The sequence below is a fragment of the Rhinolophus sinicus genome, linkage group LG15 (genome assembly GCF_036562045.2).
Source record: "Rhinolophus sinicus isolate RSC01 linkage group LG15, ASM3656204v1, whole genome shotgun sequence".
NCBI lineage: Eukaryota > Metazoa > Chordata > Mammalia > Chiroptera > Rhinolophidae > Rhinolophus > Rhinolophus sinicus.
The window spans coordinates 39,269,627-39,285,835 of record NC_133764.1 but is presented as its reverse complement, the minus strand read 5'-3'; the positions used below and the strand labels follow the sequence as shown (position 1 = coordinate 39,285,835).

The 16,209-nt window shown below is 47.3% G+C and overlaps 1 protein-coding gene across 3 annotated transcripts in view; it reads left to right on the top strand.

Annotated features, from left to right (window-relative positions):
• Window positions 1-16,209, top strand: part of TBC1D16 (TBC1 domain family member 16) — a 69,442-nt gene that overhangs the window by 43,076 nt on the left and 10,157 nt on the right. For 2 of the 3 annotated variants that reach the window (XM_019735620.2, XM_019735621.2), the window contains exons 4-9: window positions 11,447-11,608; window positions 12,601-12,748; window positions 13,682-13,849; window positions 14,307-14,455; window positions 14,945-15,079; window positions 15,747-15,933. In XM_019735620.2, the coding sequence (XP_019591179.2) occupies window positions 11,447-11,608; window positions 12,601-12,748; window positions 13,682-13,849; window positions 14,307-14,455; window positions 14,945-15,079; window positions 15,747-15,933 (949 nt within the window). The remainder of the gene's footprint in view (window positions 1-11,446; window positions 11,609-12,600; window positions 12,749-13,681; window positions 13,850-14,306; window positions 14,456-14,944; window positions 15,080-15,746; window positions 15,934-16,209) is intronic. The other variant, XM_019735622.2, reaches the window with a different exon arrangement.

Sequence of the window (16,209 nt, the reverse complement as noted above, 5' to 3'; positions counted from 1 at the left end):
GGTCCCTGGGCTGGCCAGCCCTACAGCCGACCCAACATGGTATCGTACCTGGGAGAAATAGGCACGATGAGAAAACATACTTTGGGGGGGAGAAAACTGAGAAATTCTAAAGCGGTAATCCAGTGCGTATTATCGTTATCGTCATTATTATTTTTGCTGTTATAAAATACACGTAGTATAGAATCTGCCACCTTAACCATGTTTAAGTGTACAGTTCAGTGGCGTTAAGTACACTCACATGGTTGTGCAAACTCATTGACCATAAGTGTCTTTCTGGACTCTCAGTTCTATCCCATCGGTCCATGTCTATCCTTAGGGTAGGTAGTAGCACACAGTCTTGAATAGTGTAGCTTGTAATGAGTTTGGAAATCCAACTTTGTTCTTCTTTTTCAAGGCTGTTTTGGCTGTTCTGGGCCCCTTGCATTTCCATATGTGTTTTAGGATCAGCTTGTCAATATCTGCAAAAAAGGCTGCTAGGATTTTGATAGGATTGTGTTGAATCTATGGATCAATTTGGGGAGTGGTGTTGCCATCTTAACAATATTAAGTCTTCCAAACCATGAACATGGGATGACTTTCTGTTTTAGGTCTTCTTTGTTTCAGCAATGATTTCAGTTTTTAGTGTACATGTCTTATACTGTGTGTGTGTGTGTGTGTGTGTATTATAAATGGAATTGTTTTCTTAATTTCGTTTTTGGGTTCATTGCTAGTGTATAGAAATGCAATTAATTTTTGTATATTGATGTTATATTCTGAAAGAACTAATATTCACATATTAGTTCTAATAGGTTTCTAGTGTGTGGGTATGCATTCCTAAGGATATTCTATACACAAGAGCATGTCATCCGTGGATAAAGATGGTTTTACTTCTTCCTTTCCAATCGGGGTGCCTTTCATTTCTTTTCTTGCCTAATTGCCCTGCATAGAACCTCTAGATGACGTTGACTTGCAGTGGGGAGAGGGGACATCCCTGTCCTGTTCTCGATCTTTGGGAGAAAGACTTCAGTCTTTCCCCACTGAGTGTGATGGGAGTTATGGGCTTTTCATAGATGCCTTTTGTCAGTTTGAGGAAGTTCCTTTCTAGTTTTAGTTCGGTAAGTGTTTTCATCATGCAAAGGTGTTGGATTGTTGTCAAATGCTTTTTGTGCACCTACCGAGATGACTGTGTGGCTTCTGTCCTTTCTTCTATTAATCTGCTGTGTTACGTTGATTGGTCTTGATATGTTGAACCACCCTTGCATTCCTGGCATAAAGCCCACTCGGTCATGGTGCGTAATCCTTTTTATGTGTTCTTGGATTTGGTTTGCTAGGATTTTGTTGAGCATCTTGTGTCTATATTTCTAAGGGGTTTTCATAAAGGCCTAGAATTTTATGTTATTGTTCTGTCTTAGGTTTGGGCATCAGCAAGAGACTTTATACAAAGTCAAAGGCAAGACACACACGAGAGAATGATACATTTCTAAGGAATTTCTAAGAAATAGAGGAAAATCAGCACACATTGGCTGCTGTTACATGTCAGACACTCTGCTTAGCAGCTTCCCTAAGGATCAAGGGAAAGCAGCATGGAGAAAGTGGTATTTAAGCGGGGCCTTGGAGAATCAAACGAATAGGCAGGCAGCCAGAGGGCGGGACCCAAGTAAGCAAAAGCTCGGCGAGAGGATGGAGAGGAAGTGAGTTGTCCAGTTTGCTGAGTTGATGGTAGGGACATGTAAAAGGATGTCCTGGGTGGAATTCACGTCCACCTGCATCCTCAGAATGGGACACGTCCTGCTTGGAAACCAGGTCTTTGCAGATGTTATTCGTTAAGATGGGGTCATTCTGGATTAGGGTGGGACCTAATCCACTGACTAGTATCCTTATAAGAAGAGAAAACAGACACAGACACCCACACACACACAGGGAAGCAGGCCATGTGAAGACAGAGGCAGAGATTAGAGTGACACAGCTACAAGCTGAGGAAAACCAAGGGCTGCCAGCAACCCCCAGAAGCTAAGAAGCGGCAGGTAGGACCCTCCCCTAGACTTTCGGACACCTTGATTTCAGACTTCTGGTTGCCAGAGCTGTGAGAGAATCAAGTTCTATTGTTTTAAGCCTTGCAGTGTGGTAATTTGTTATAGCAGCGATGGGAAACTGATACAAGGAGGAACGTGCAAAGATGAGGCCAGTTTGCAGAGAGTGTCCATGCCAGGCTGAGGACTGGGGCTGGTGGACAAAACCTGACTGCTAACGCTGTGTGAGCCTGGAGCGTGGGGCAAAAGGTAGGATGGATAGACACTTTCCAGGGGCATCTTTTAAGAGATGCTTTTAAACCAAATTTGTTTTGTTTTCCTTTGTATCTTCCTTTTGGTTCTTTTAACTTGTTGCTGTTGTCTCTGGAAGTCATCCACCGTAAGAGCCAGGAGCTGAGCTGTGGATCAGTGACGGCTGGCTGTCCACCCCTGTCTGCCATTTACCATCTGTGAAACGGGGACGATGTCCCTGGCCTCAGTCTCCTGAGCTATACAATGGGATTAGTAATATCTCCCTCATAGTGCTGGTATCAGAAAGTTTCAAAGCAATTAACAGAGCCCCTGGCACAAAGCAAGCTTCCGGGAGGTGGTAACCATGATAACTATTGGTTATTTTTACCTCACATTTTCCTTTTCTTTTTTTTTCCTTTTTGAAATTATCCTTATTGGTTTTGCAACATAAAAATGAATACAGACTTTGAAAAAAAAAAAGAAGATAGGGGTTTGGAAGGTTAGTTTATTATTTCTGATGATCAAAATGATATGTTATTCCTTTTAGAAAATTTGTAAAATAAAGAACAAGATGAAAATAAACTGTAATCATGCCATCTAAAGACAATCATTTCTGTAATTTTGGCATACTTTTCTACTTATACAATATATTTATGTAGATATACAATACCTATAAATATATGTTATATATAAAACCATATTGACATTATATTTCATAAAATTTTGCATCCTACTATTTTCATTCAGTGTAATAGTATGAGCGTTTCCTTCGGTCCCTGAATACTTTCCTACAATGCTTTATAATAACCTAATGGCATTGTTTCACGAATGTGTCACCATATGCCAAATTATCCCCCTGTTGTTAGAAACTTGGTCATGATAGTGAGTTGAATATTGGTATTTGCCATAACTTCATTGAAGTATCCTGAGGTACAATAAACTACATATATTTCATGGGTATAGTTCACTGAGTTTCAACATATATACACTGGAGACACCATCATCACAATCAGACAATGAACGTATCCATCACCCCCAAAAGTGTCCTTGTGTCCCTTTGTAATCCATCCCTCCCTCCAGCCCCTGCTCCCAAAATAACTTACCTGCTTTCTGTCACTATGGAATTGTTTGCATTTCCTAGAATTTTCTGTAAACAGGATCCCACAGCGTGAACTCTTTTTTTTTGCAGTGTGTCCACGCTGTTGTGTGTGTCTAGTGTTCATTTTTATTGCTGTGTCATGTTGCACTGGGTGCATATACCACAGTTTGTTTACCCATTCACCTGCCGATGAGTTTTGGGTTGCTTCCAGTTCCTAACTCTTAACAAATAAAGCTGCCACAAACATTCATGGAGAAGCCTTACATGTGACATATGCTTTTATTTCTCTTGATAAATAAATATCTGGGAGTGGAATGGCTGGGTCCTCTGGTAGGCGTGTGTTTAACTTTTAAGAAACTGCCACACCGTTTTGCAAAGCGGTTTTACCATTTTACGTCCCACCAGCCGTGTGAGAGAGGTCTAGTTCCTCTCTGTCCTCATCAGCACTTGGTACGGCCCATCTTTTCAGTTTTAGCTATTCCAACAGGTGTGTGGGAGTAGCTCGCTGTGGTTTTAATTTGCATTTCCCTGATTGCTAATAATGCGCAGTACCCTTTCATGTAGCCTTTAGAGTCTGGCTTCCTTCACCCAACAGAAGACATTTGAGATTCATCCACGCTGTTGTGTGTCCGTGGTTTGTTTCTTTATATTGCTGTCTTTTCCAGTATATGGATGGACCTGTTTGTTTATCCATTCACCACTTGAAAGATGCCTGTTGAGTCTTGTTTTTGCAGCTATGAACACAACTGCCACAAACATTCATACACACAGACTTTTGTGGACACTTTTCCTTTCTCTTAGGTAAATACCTAGGAGCGGGATGTCTGACTTTATTAGACGCTGCCAAACTGTTTCTCAAAAGTAGTTCTTTCATTTTAGGTCCCCACCAGCAATGTATGAGATTCCAGTTGCTCCACCTCCCCCCCAACACTCTGTACTGTCTGTTTTCATTTGTTTGCATTTTAGTCACTCTTGTACGGTAGATGTTATGTCGGACAGTTAAGTTCGCGAACTCATCCTAGAAACAGTGCTACACACCTCATTGCTGAATATCACTACGGTCACCTTTGAAATACTCCCCTTGGGAAGCTATGTACTGACACTAGCGCCTAGTCCACCCTTCAAAGCAATTTTGGAACTCTTTTTCTGGAATGGCCATCAGAGCTGTCGTCGTATTACCCTTGATGTCCTGAATGTCATCAAAATGTCTTCCTTTCAATATTTCCTTTCTCTTTGGGTAAAGAAAGAAGTCATTGGGAGCCAATCAGGTGAATAGGGAGGGTGTTCCAATACAGCTATTTGTTTACTGGCTAAAAACTCCCTCACAGACAGCGCCGTGTGAGCTGGTGCATTGTCGTGATGCAAGAGCCATGAACTGTTGGTGAAAAGTTCAGGTCATCTAAATTAGCCTTTTTAGCATTTCCAAATAGTAAACTTGGTTAACTGTTTGTCTGGTTGGTACAAATTCATAATGAATAATCCCTCTGATATCATAAAAGGTTAGCAACAGTGTTGCAACAAGTTCGCGAACTTAATTGTCAGACCTCACATTGTGTTTGTTTATAGTACATTGTGATTTCTATTTACACTTTTCTCGTGATAAATGATGTCATATGTCTATTCGCCTCCTCATTTGGTGAAGTGTCTTTTCAGATCTTTTGCCAGTTTTTAAACTGTCTTGTTTGTTTTCTTACTACTGAGTTTTGAGGGTTTTTTTTTAATATATTCTGGATGAAAATCCTTTATCAGATATGTGTTTTGCAAAAATTTCCCAGTCTGTGGCTTGTCTTTTTATTTTCTTAACAGTGTCTTTCAAACAGCAGAAGTTTTTCATTTTAATGAAATCCAATTTATCAGTTTTTTTCTTTTATGGATTTTGCTTTTGGTGTCATAGCTAAGAACCCTTTGTTTAACAATACTATTGAGTTTTAGGAGTTCCTCTGACGTGTCCTGGATAAAAGTCTTTTATTGGATAGAAGTGTTGTGAATATTTTCTCCCAGGCTATGGCTTGTATCTTTGTTTTCCTTAATGGTGTATTTTGAAGAAAATTGATTTTAATTTTCTACTTTATTATTTCTTTTATGGTTTGTGCTTTTCGTGTTCTAAGAAACATGGGCCTATCCTAAGGTCATAAAGTTTTTCTCTTATGGATTCTTCTAGAAGTTTTACAGTTCTAGGCATTATATCTAGGTCTGTGTTAATTTGTTTATGACATGAGGAAAGGGTTGATGTGAATTTTTTTTCTTACAGATATCCAGTTGACTTAACACCATTTGTGGAAACCTATCCTTTCTCCATTGCAACTTTGTCAAAATCAACTGATCGTATTTGTCTGTTTCTGGACTCCCTCTACTGTTCCATTGATTTAAAAACCTACCTTTTCGCCAACACCAAACTGCCTTGATTATTGTATGTTTATAAGTCTCAAAATCAGATAAGTCCTCTAACCTTCTCCTCCTCCTCTTCCTCCTGCTTCTTTTCTTCCTCCTTTTAATCACTTTGTTTATTCTAGGTCTTTTATATTTCCAAATGAATTTTAGAGTCAGCTTGTCAATTTTTACACACAAAAATAACCTGCTGGAATTTTGATTGGGATTGTGTTGAATGTATAGATACATTTGGTAAGATTACCATCTTAACAGTCACAATTGTTTCAATCCATGGACATAGTATATTTCTCCATTTATTCAGGTTTCCTTGTTTCTCTCAGCAAGGTTTTGTGTTTTTCAGCGTCAAAGCCTTGAATGTCATTTGTTAGACTTATTTCTCAGTATTTTATGTATGGGTTTTTTGCTACTATAAATGGAATTTTTTATTTATTACATTTTCAATTATCTATTGCTAGTCTTTGAGATTACAATTAATTTTTCCACATTAACATTTTATCCTGCAATCTTGCTAAATTCACTTATTAGTTCTAATAGTTGCTTTGTAAATTCCACAGGATTTTTCATGTAAACAATCATCTGCATGGAGGGAACAGTTTTACTTCTTCTTTTCCGAACTTTATGCATTTTATTTCCTTTTCCTGCTTTATGGAGAGGCTGGGGCCTCCAGTACAGCACTGAGTGGAGGTGGTGAAAGCAGGCGTTCTTACCTTATCCTGATTTAAAGGGGAAACTACTCAGCCGCTTACTGTTGACTATGATGTTAAGTGCAGAATGTTTGTAGGTGTCCTTTATCAATTCGAGGAGATTCCCTCCTAGTCCTCATTGGCTGACAGTTTTTTTGTTGTTGTTTGTTTGTTTTGTTTTGTTTTGTTTTTTGGCTGACAGTTTTTATCATGAATGAGTGTTAGAGTTTTGTCAGATGCTTTTTCTACGTCGATTCATGTATGTACTTTTCATGGGCATCTCTGGTTATTTTCTCAGGAACAAAATTTAGAAATGAAAGGGTCAAGATGTATAAACATTTTTAAGCCTTTTACATCCTATTTCCAAATCTCTGTACAGGGAAATGCGACCAGTTTAAGTCCCCTCGGCTGTGCAAGCATGTGTCTCCCCAAACCCTTAGCGACACTAGGTTTAAAATTTGTTTTTTAATGACTGCCAATTTCATAGACCTCTCCCACCATGGTATCTTGTTTCCACTTGCATTTATTTCATTTCTCTGGACATGAAAATTTTATTGGTTATTTGTGTTTAGTCTCTAATGATTTGTTTTTCTTATTCTTTTGCCATTTTTCTGTTGGGCATTCATTTTTTTCTTTTTGATTTACATACTTTTTTCATGTTAAAGATACTAATCCTATATATATATGTATATATACATATATATATATATGTATTCATTCTTTGGCTTGTCTCTTTTTTTAATAGATTTTATTTTTTAGAGCAGTGTTAGGTTCACAGCAAAATTGAGCAGAAGGTACAGAGATTCCCCATCTACCCCCAGCCTCCCCCACCATCAATACCCCCACCAGATGGTGCATTTGTTACAGTTAATGAACTTGCATTGATACATCAGTATCAGAGTCCACAGTTTACATTAGGGTCACTCTTGGTGTTACTCTTACGGGTTGTGACAAATATATAATGTCATGTATCCATCATTATGGTATCACACTGAGTAGGTTCACTGCCCTAAAAACCCTCTGTGCTCTCCCTGTTTATCACCTCCATCCCCGGCAACCACTGATCTTTTTACTGTCTCCATAGTTTTGCCTTTTCCAGAATGTCACGTAGTTGAAATGATATAGAATGTACCCTTCTCAGCTGGGCTTCTTTCACTTAGTAATGTGCAGCTAAGGTTCCTCCTTGTCTTTTCATGGCTTGATGGCTCATTTCTTTTTACAGCTAAGTAACAACAGTCCCTTGTCTGGATGGACCAGAGTTTGTTTGTCCGTCACCTACTGAAGGGCCTTGTGGTTGCTTCCTAGTTCTGGCTATTACAAGGGGACACCAAAGTGTGGCATATTTCCAGCCCCTCTCTCCAATCCTCCCTAGTTCCTCTCCGCACGCACCCAGCACCAGCCTCCAAAACCTGCATGCCCTTCCCAACACACTGCGCCCTGTTCACCCCACAGGGCAGGCCAAGGTTTCCAGAAACCAGGTCTAGGATGGCGAGTCTCTGACAGTCATAGGCCGGAGATCCCTGTTCCGGGTATGGCCAGGAGGGCTGGTCCCTGGAGGGGGACGAGCCCCAGAGAGAGGGCCCACCATACACTTCTTGAAGCAGCTTGCCCCCGGGCAGAAGTCTGCTTTAGCCCTTTCCCAACTCCTTAGGGGAAAATTATTTGCATTAACTGATTGATGAATTAGTGCAAGACAGTATGCTTGGCACCCACAGCTGGGGTTCCACTGGTTGGAACTGGAGAAAAGTTGGTAGGAGCCTCAGTTCTCCGTCATTTAGGGCCTGTCATAGCACAGGACAGTATGGTCATCTAGGGTGACATGTGTTTCCTCTTCAAGACCAGATGCCACATGTCTTGGTAGCTTTTGTACCCCCAGCTCCTAGAATAGGCCTGGTACAGAACATGGAGGCATTTAATACTCACGCCTGGGGTGAAAATGTTAAGTGTCTGGGAATCTTGAAGTTACAGTTAGAAAAAAAACAACAACAACAACAAAACTGTCAGGAAATAAAATCTCAGGAAAATTGAAATACGTCGTTTTAACTTTTTATCTTTTTACACATGCAGAGCAATTTGGTTTCAAGAATATTCACATGTGTTGCATATCATCTGGTTTGTCCATAAAATTATTATGTGTGGTGCATTCAAGGATGGTTAATTATTTAGGTAATAGCTCCCAATATGCTGTAAGTTAAAAATGTTTCATAGATAAAAATAGAAGATGCTAAACTTAAGAAATATAGTATTTCTTAGTCTTTGTCCTCTGCGGAGGAGCACCAAAATGTAAAAACAGAAATGAAAAAGCCAGCATTGCCACAGCAAAACATAGCAAGTGACTTCTTTCTCCACCTGGTAACCGATGCTGTGCCAGGCGCAGTCGGGGATCGAAAATGGCCTCAAATTCTTTGCAATTCGTCCTTTCAAGAGTGGAGAGTGTTTCTCCACCCCCTGAATCTGGGCAGGCCTTGTGAGTTGCTTTGGCTGTTAGGATGTGGTGTAAGTGAATTCCGTGAGTTCCAGGGCCTGGCCTCAAGAAGCCTGGGACTTTCCGCATGCTCCTTCCTGCTGCTTTATAACGTAGCCCAGGTATCGATAACAAGAGACCACAGGACAGAGACCCAGCCGACAGCACCAGAGCTCCCAAACCCCATGGATAGAGGCCATCTCAGCCCTTCCACCCGCATCCAGCCCCAGATGGCTATAGTAGCCTAAACAAGCCCCAGAGGGCCCTGCAGAACAGCGTGACTCAGCCTAGCCCAACCAGGAGAACCGTGTGAGCAAATAAAAGGTGGTTACATTTGAACCCATTTGTTACAGAGCAATAGATAACTGACACATACAGGCAGTTTCTGCTTTCAGAAAAAGCTTGAAGGGGGAAGAAGAAACCTCCAGAATTATTGAGTTGTGGTTCTCAAGGTCAAAGAGACATTGGGGCCAGATTTGAACATTTTTAAATGTCTGCTCTTATTTTTCTTTGTTCTGAGCCTTTTGAGTCAGCTGAACAATAAGTTGATAGAACCCCAGTGGTAGGTCCCAAGCATAGTGTCTTGAATTAATTCATCAATCAATTAATTAATACAAATAATTTTCCCCTAAGGAGATAGAAAAGGGCTAAAGCAGACTTCTGCCCAGGGGCATGCTGCTGCAGGAAGAATGTGTGGGCCCTCTCTCTGGGACTCCTCCCCCTCCAGAGACCAGCCCTCCTGGTCACAGCTGGAACAGAGATACTTGGCCCACCTCTCTGTCAGAGAGTCTCCATCCTGGATCCGGTTTCTGGAAATCTTGATCTGCCCCACAATGTGTTGGGAAGGGCATGCTGGTTTTGGAGGGTGCTACTGGGTGTGTGCAGAAAGGCGGTGGGGAGGATTGGGGAGCAGGGCTAGAAATAATGTCACCCTTTTTGGGGGTGGCCCCTCTCGGGCCGGTTTGGAGGCGAGCCTGGGATGGGCAGGGGACACGCTGGGCACACGCTCCTCTAGCCACTGCAGTGTCGCGGACTGCTCAATAAGCAGCTTATGAGACTCTGCATAAAGTGGCGTGGTGGGGGGCTGTGTTCAGACCTGTGACTTGCCTTCTTTTGCAAACAATGATTTCATAGTGCAGCCCAGTTAGAGTCCACTTGGGAAGACAGGCGAATCCGTCAGCCTTTTTTGGTCCGAGTTTGCTGTGTGGCCACAGTAATTCAGCTTATCTGTGCACCTTCCCATCTGGCTATCAATTTGTACCTGAGTCTGTTTCCTCCGAGAGCCCAAGTGCCCCATCGAAATGGGAAGACAGCTTAGCCCACTTCATTAGACGGGAAGGGAAAAAAAGCCCGGCAGCGCCAAACCGGGCTCAGTGCTATTCCAGGAGGAGCAAAGGTCCTCCGAAGGCACTGTGCCTTTGAGGAAGCTCTGAGTCACGCGGGACTGTGCTGGAACCATCCAAAGTAGCTTCATTTAGAGACCTGGTGCCCACATGAGGAAGAGGTGCCTGGGGATTAATCACCTCTGACACTTACGTTCTGGGCGAAACAGGATAAAGTGATTGCAGTCATATCTGTCGAGCACTATGGTTGCATTTACTCTGATTATCCTTTCGCAGGCGTTTGCTACATGTTACTATCAAATCTCAAGGGACAGCAGTTAACCGGTGGTGTGGTTGACTCCATGTAGTAAAACATTTTGCTACGCGGATTCTAAACAAATTCATTCTTTTTTTTTTAAAGCAGAATACATGGAGTTGTATTGTTAAACTTCAAACTTAGAGGCAGTAAAATATGATGGTGAGGACACAGGCCCCAAAGTTTGGGTTCACGTCCCCGCTCTACCAGCTGCGGGCTGTGTGACCTCCCGCAAGTGACTCAGCCTTGCTGGGCCTCAGTTCCTCTTCTGTACTAATGCTCCAGGGGGCACTAACGCTCCTCGTTTCATAGGATTACATGTGATAAGAACACGAGAACTGGTTAGCCTAGGGCCAGGCCCATACTGACTGATTAATAAATGTTCACTATTACTATTAATAGTATTAATCATTCAAATGTTTCATTACTGAACCACAGACTGAACCGATATTTTTTCAGGAGCCCAAACAAACCCCACGCTGTCTAAAATGGTCAGGAAACAGCCCTGAGGACCTGGGGACCCAGCACTGAGCTCTCCATGGCCCTTTCTTCTACACAAAGCCCTGTTATTATCCTCACTTTGCAAATGAGGAAACTGAGGCTCAGAAAGGCTTGGTAACCTGCCCAAGGTCACACATCGAGTGAGGACTTGTCAATATGACCTCATCTGTCATGAACTAGAACGGCATTTGTTCGCGAAAATGCTTTCCCATCCACAAGAAAATGCCATTGGGGGTGACTTGTAGTGATTCATTCATTCATCCATGGATGTCTGGAGAGCCTGCTACACGCAGGCGCGTTTGGCCGTGTCTGTGAATGGGTGACTAAGCCTGGTGTGCATGTTTAAGTGGTTTCCTCCACCCCCTCCCTGTCCTTGCCCCGGGGCTGCGGGGACAGAGCTGTGTGACCATCACATGACCTGCTTCCCCAGCTCCCCCTCCAGCGCAGACTCCCACCTACGGTTCCCGGACAGCGATGGCCTCCTGCAGACCCCGCGCTGGGACGAGCCGCAGAGGGCGCGTGCCTTGGAGCAGACCTGCGGCGTGTTCCGCGTGGACCTTGGACACATGCGCTCCCTGCGTCTTTTCTTCAGGTGAGAGCCAGCTCTCAGCGGCTTCCTGGAAGTTGGCCTGTGTGCAGGGCTCCCCGGTGGGTGGCGCTAAAGCCAGCTTCCTAACGTCGTAAATGTTGTCAGCCCCACGTGGGACCCCACGACGGACCCCACGACGGCTGCCCCACAGGAAGCCGGTCGGGGTAGCTCCCAAACGCTTTCACCCGTCTTCAGGGCAGGGGTGGCCAGCCGTTGCGTGGGACTCTGGCTGTGGTCCAGGGACAAGCCAAACTGGGCTCCAGAGAGGGGTAGCTGGGGACTCTCCCCGTCACCCACTGGCGGCTGTGGGGCTGGGCCGGCTTTCTAGAGGGCGGCCCCCTTTCTTTCGTGATGAGCGAGCCGCCTTCCCAGTAGCCACATCAAATCTCTTCTCCTGAAAGGCGGGGTGGCCCAGCCTCAAGATGACACCAACCAAAGACCTGTGCTTCGAAGCAGCAGGCGTGTCACCAGAGGGGGTTCCCAGACCCAGAGCCACATTCCAGCCTTTTATGGAAGGGCAGCCACGGTCGGGCTGATGGCCTTATGGATGGTCAACGACCTCACTGGAGGATTTTCCCAGAGTGCCACCCACACCTGATGGAGGAGGTTCTCTGAGGGCCGCCTCCCCAGGTTCAAATTCTGATTCCACTAACGGCATGCACGCCCCACTGTCCCTCGGAGAAGAAGCTGTAAGGCCTGGCAGGCAGGGCTGGGGACAGAAGGCCGCTGTGGCAGGTCGCCCCAGGAGCGCAGAGTGTGGACAGTCCTGCTTCTCAGCCTCCCCAGGAAAAAGCTGTTTTGCCTTCTTCAGCAAAAAGGGTGATGGCTTCTGTTGGGGCATAATTCGGTCCCCCTCCCACCAGCAGCCAAACTCCACAGGGGCTTCCTGTTTCCTGCCTCTGAGGTCGATCTGAGTGGCCTCTGATTATACTTGGAAATAAAACCCCGTGTTTACGCACGCCTCCCTTTTCTCTCCCCCTCCAATCGCGGCCCAGCGATGAGGCCTGTACCAGCGGCCAGCTGGTCGTGGCCAGCCGGGAGAGCCAGTACAAGGTTTTCCACTTCCATCATGGCGGCCTGGACAAGCTGGCAGATGTGTTTCAGCAGTGGAAATACTGTGCCGAGACGCACCTCAAAGACCAGGTAGCCCAGAGGATGGTGGGCGCTGCCCAGGGTGCGGGGAGGTCCCACCCTGGAGACACCTGGTGCTGAGCCCCTCCCCCCTCCTCCATGGGGGTCCAGGACTTCTGGGCACGTCTGTCTCCCCCTGGGCCCAGGCCTCGTGGGGTGTGACCGTGGTCGCTAGTGGCTGATAGGGCAGCAACTTTGGGCTTGAAACATGTGCCCAGGACTTCTTGTAAAGTCAGTGCTCTGCACTTGAAAAAATCATGTTTTGACAAGGCTTCCTGCCATATTTTGCTCAATCTACATACAAATGTAATGAGAGCTCTTTAATTATTGGTTTAAGATACTGTATGTGCTTATTAGAAATGGGGCCGACTTTAAAATTCCCTTCCTTCCCGCCGAGCCTCCTGCTGGCTTCCCTTATTACGGTAGCATGGCTTTTCTCCCCCCACATGGAACAACCTTTGATTTTTGAATTAAATGTCAGCTGCAGTTTTGCCCTGGATTCGTGACTGCCCGTGGAGACAACCTGACAGGCTGGCTCCCCGCTCCCAGAACAGCAATCCCTTTGTATGTGGCCAATCACATGTAATTTACTGCAGGCCCTCCCGGCAGAGGCAGAGGGAAGTAGGGCCGAACGAGGCATTAATTCTGTTTTGTGGCCGGGGTCGGAGGGGGGGTTGGGGGCGGGGGGGGGGGGGCGGGGAGGGGGCCACCGGCCGGTCGGTGGGAGTGGGCCAGGGAGCCCCGCAGTGGGGGAACTGCCGTGAAGACGAAGGTATTTTTGTTTTAATTGTGCCTAATTACAGTTGCCATTTAGGGGTTTATGGGCAGGGGAGAGGCGCCCCCTCCTTTCAGAAGAGAGAAGGAAGGGCGTTCACATCCCTGAAGAGCCTCGCTCGCGTCAAAAGACGTGCTGGACGCTCATCTTCCCGCCTCCCTCCGGTCCAGCAGGTCACTGACGAAAAGACATGTATGCAGTTCTCCATCCGACGGCCCAAACTGCCCTCCTCGGAGACACACCCGGAGGAGAGCGTGCACCGGAGGCTGGACGTCTCCGCCTGGCTCGGGCACCTCAACGAGCTGGGCCAGGTGGAAGAGGAGTATAAACTACGCAAGGTGAGGCCCGGTGCCCGGGGGCCGGAGCCAGGCCAGGTCGGGCCACCCCCGGGGGTGTCGGTCCCCTCGTGCAAGGAACTGTGTGAGCACGGCCCACCGAGCAATCAAAGCCGCTGCCTCGGGTTTGGGGGTCCCACGCAGTCTGTATAGAAGAGCTCGCAGTGGAACGCTGCACTTCCCAAACCGGGGATTAGGCCGTGACGTGAGAAAGACACGTCCATCTGAGCGCCACCCCGGGGGGGGGGTATTGACATTGAAATGAGCCCGGCTGTGTCCTGTATGGGAATGGGGGGCCAGCACTTTCCCCTCCCAAACATGTGCAAATTGCAGCCACTCAATCGAGGCATCAGTTGTCAGAAGGGGCAGCCAAGCTACCAAAACACCAATCTCCGGGGATCTGGGGGTGCTTTGAGCAGCCCTGTGTTGGCCCCTCCCCAACTTCTGCCGCTTCCTCCAGGCCATTTTCTTCGGCGGCATTGATGTGTCAATCCGGGGGGAGGTCTGGCCTTTCCTGCTGCGTTATTACAGCCACGAGTCCACGTCGGAGGAGAGGGAGGCACTACGGGTGCAGAAGCGTAAGGAATACGCCGAGATCCAGCAGAAAAGGTAGCTGTCCGGACCAGGAGGGAAATGTCATTCGAAAAGGCAATTTGAGGTGCAATTCAGCATTGATAATACGGTCCGTGACTCATTGTCTCTTTGGAGAATGGGTCTCTGCAGACTGTGAGTGATAGGGCTGGATAAGTGCAGTCATTACCCCAGGTGCTCTTTAGCTCACATGTCAAGGTTTTAGAATTCTTTTTCTACAGACTTAAGTGGGCGCTGGGGTGGCGGCCGGGTCTCCAGGGTCCCACCGGGAGCCCAACAGCTGAGGTCCGTCTGGGCCTGGCCGGCCTGGGGGCGGCACTCAGGTCTCCTCCCATGAGGCCAAGTTCACATTGTGGAACCCCTTGGATACACCTACCCCCAAGTCAGTGGGGAGCTGGAGGGTCTGCCAGGGGCAGCAGCACCCCCAGTTCCCATCCAGGGTCAGAGGTCGGGAGGGACGGAGCGCGTGCGTGTGCGTGTGCCAGCGGGCGCCCTGCTCTGTGTCAGGCTGTCCATGAGCCCTGAGGAGCACAGGGCATTCTGGCGTGCAGTGCAGTTCACCGTGGACAAGGACGTGGTTCGGACAGACAGGAGCAACCAGTTCTTCCGAGGCGAAGGCAACCCGAACGTGGAGAGCATGAGGTACCCGCCATGTCCCTGGGGCCACATGCCCTCTGGGAAGTGGATGAGCAGCAGCAGCGCCTGCGGGGCCGGGGGTCTTTCTTCTGGGTTCATATAGCCACCCCAGAAGCAGAGGACCATTAGTTATTTGAGCCAACTTCGATCAGCCAGGGAAGGCCCTGTCCCCTGGGCATCCACCAAGCCTGTCCTTGCTTGGTTCACTTGAATGGTAGCTGAGCCTCCCCAGTGTCTCCCAATGGGTGGTCCTCCGGGTGATGAAGGCACACAGAGCCACAGAGCCAGGGCTGGCATCTTTGACATTCTGCTGCCGCCTGGCAAATAATTGCACAAAATTAGCAGCCCATAAAAATGTGCCTGCCAGCCCACCCTTTGTCACAGGCAGTCGACCATTAAGAAAATCAGACCCACATTCCTCCTTCCCCCTGCACTCAGGCCTAGGCCTGGTGAGTGGCTAATTGCAGGCCATTACCTTTCCACGGCTTAAGAGACAGTCCCAGAGCTGCCCTCCTTCCTCAGACTGAGGCAGAGGACGGAGGGTCCAGGCAGCCCTTGGTTTCCAGCCTGGGGTTCTGCTGGCCCAGGCGACATGCCACCAAGAAGACAGCAGAGGTAGGCTATGTCGTGGGCACCCTCACTGGCCGCCCTGCTCTCTGTGCTGTGTCACCAGGAGAATCCTGCTGAACTACGCTGTGTACAACCCGGCCATCGGCTACTCACAGGGCATGTCGGACCTGGTTGCCCCCATCCTGGCCGAGGTCCTAGACGAATCAGACACCTTCTGGTGCTTTGTGGGTCTGATGCACAACACCATCTTTGTTAGCTCTCCTCGCGACGAAGACATGGAGAAGCAGCTGGTGAGGCTCGGGGACGTGTGTGGTGGACAGCTGTGAGAGAGGTGCCGGTGGCCACGCGTGATGTGGCTGCTGTGGGTCATGAGGCAGCAGGAAAGCCAGCGAGGTATAGGGGCTTATCCCTGGGCCTCTGGGGAAGGGCCAGCTCTCCCAAGAGGGCCACATGCTGCTCCCAGGTCCTAGGACGCGTGCCACCATGCCCACCCCACACTCTGGGCTGTGCGGGACGGGGGCCCTCCCTGGGGGCCTTTCAGCTCCTGCACGTGGCATCCCAGCCCG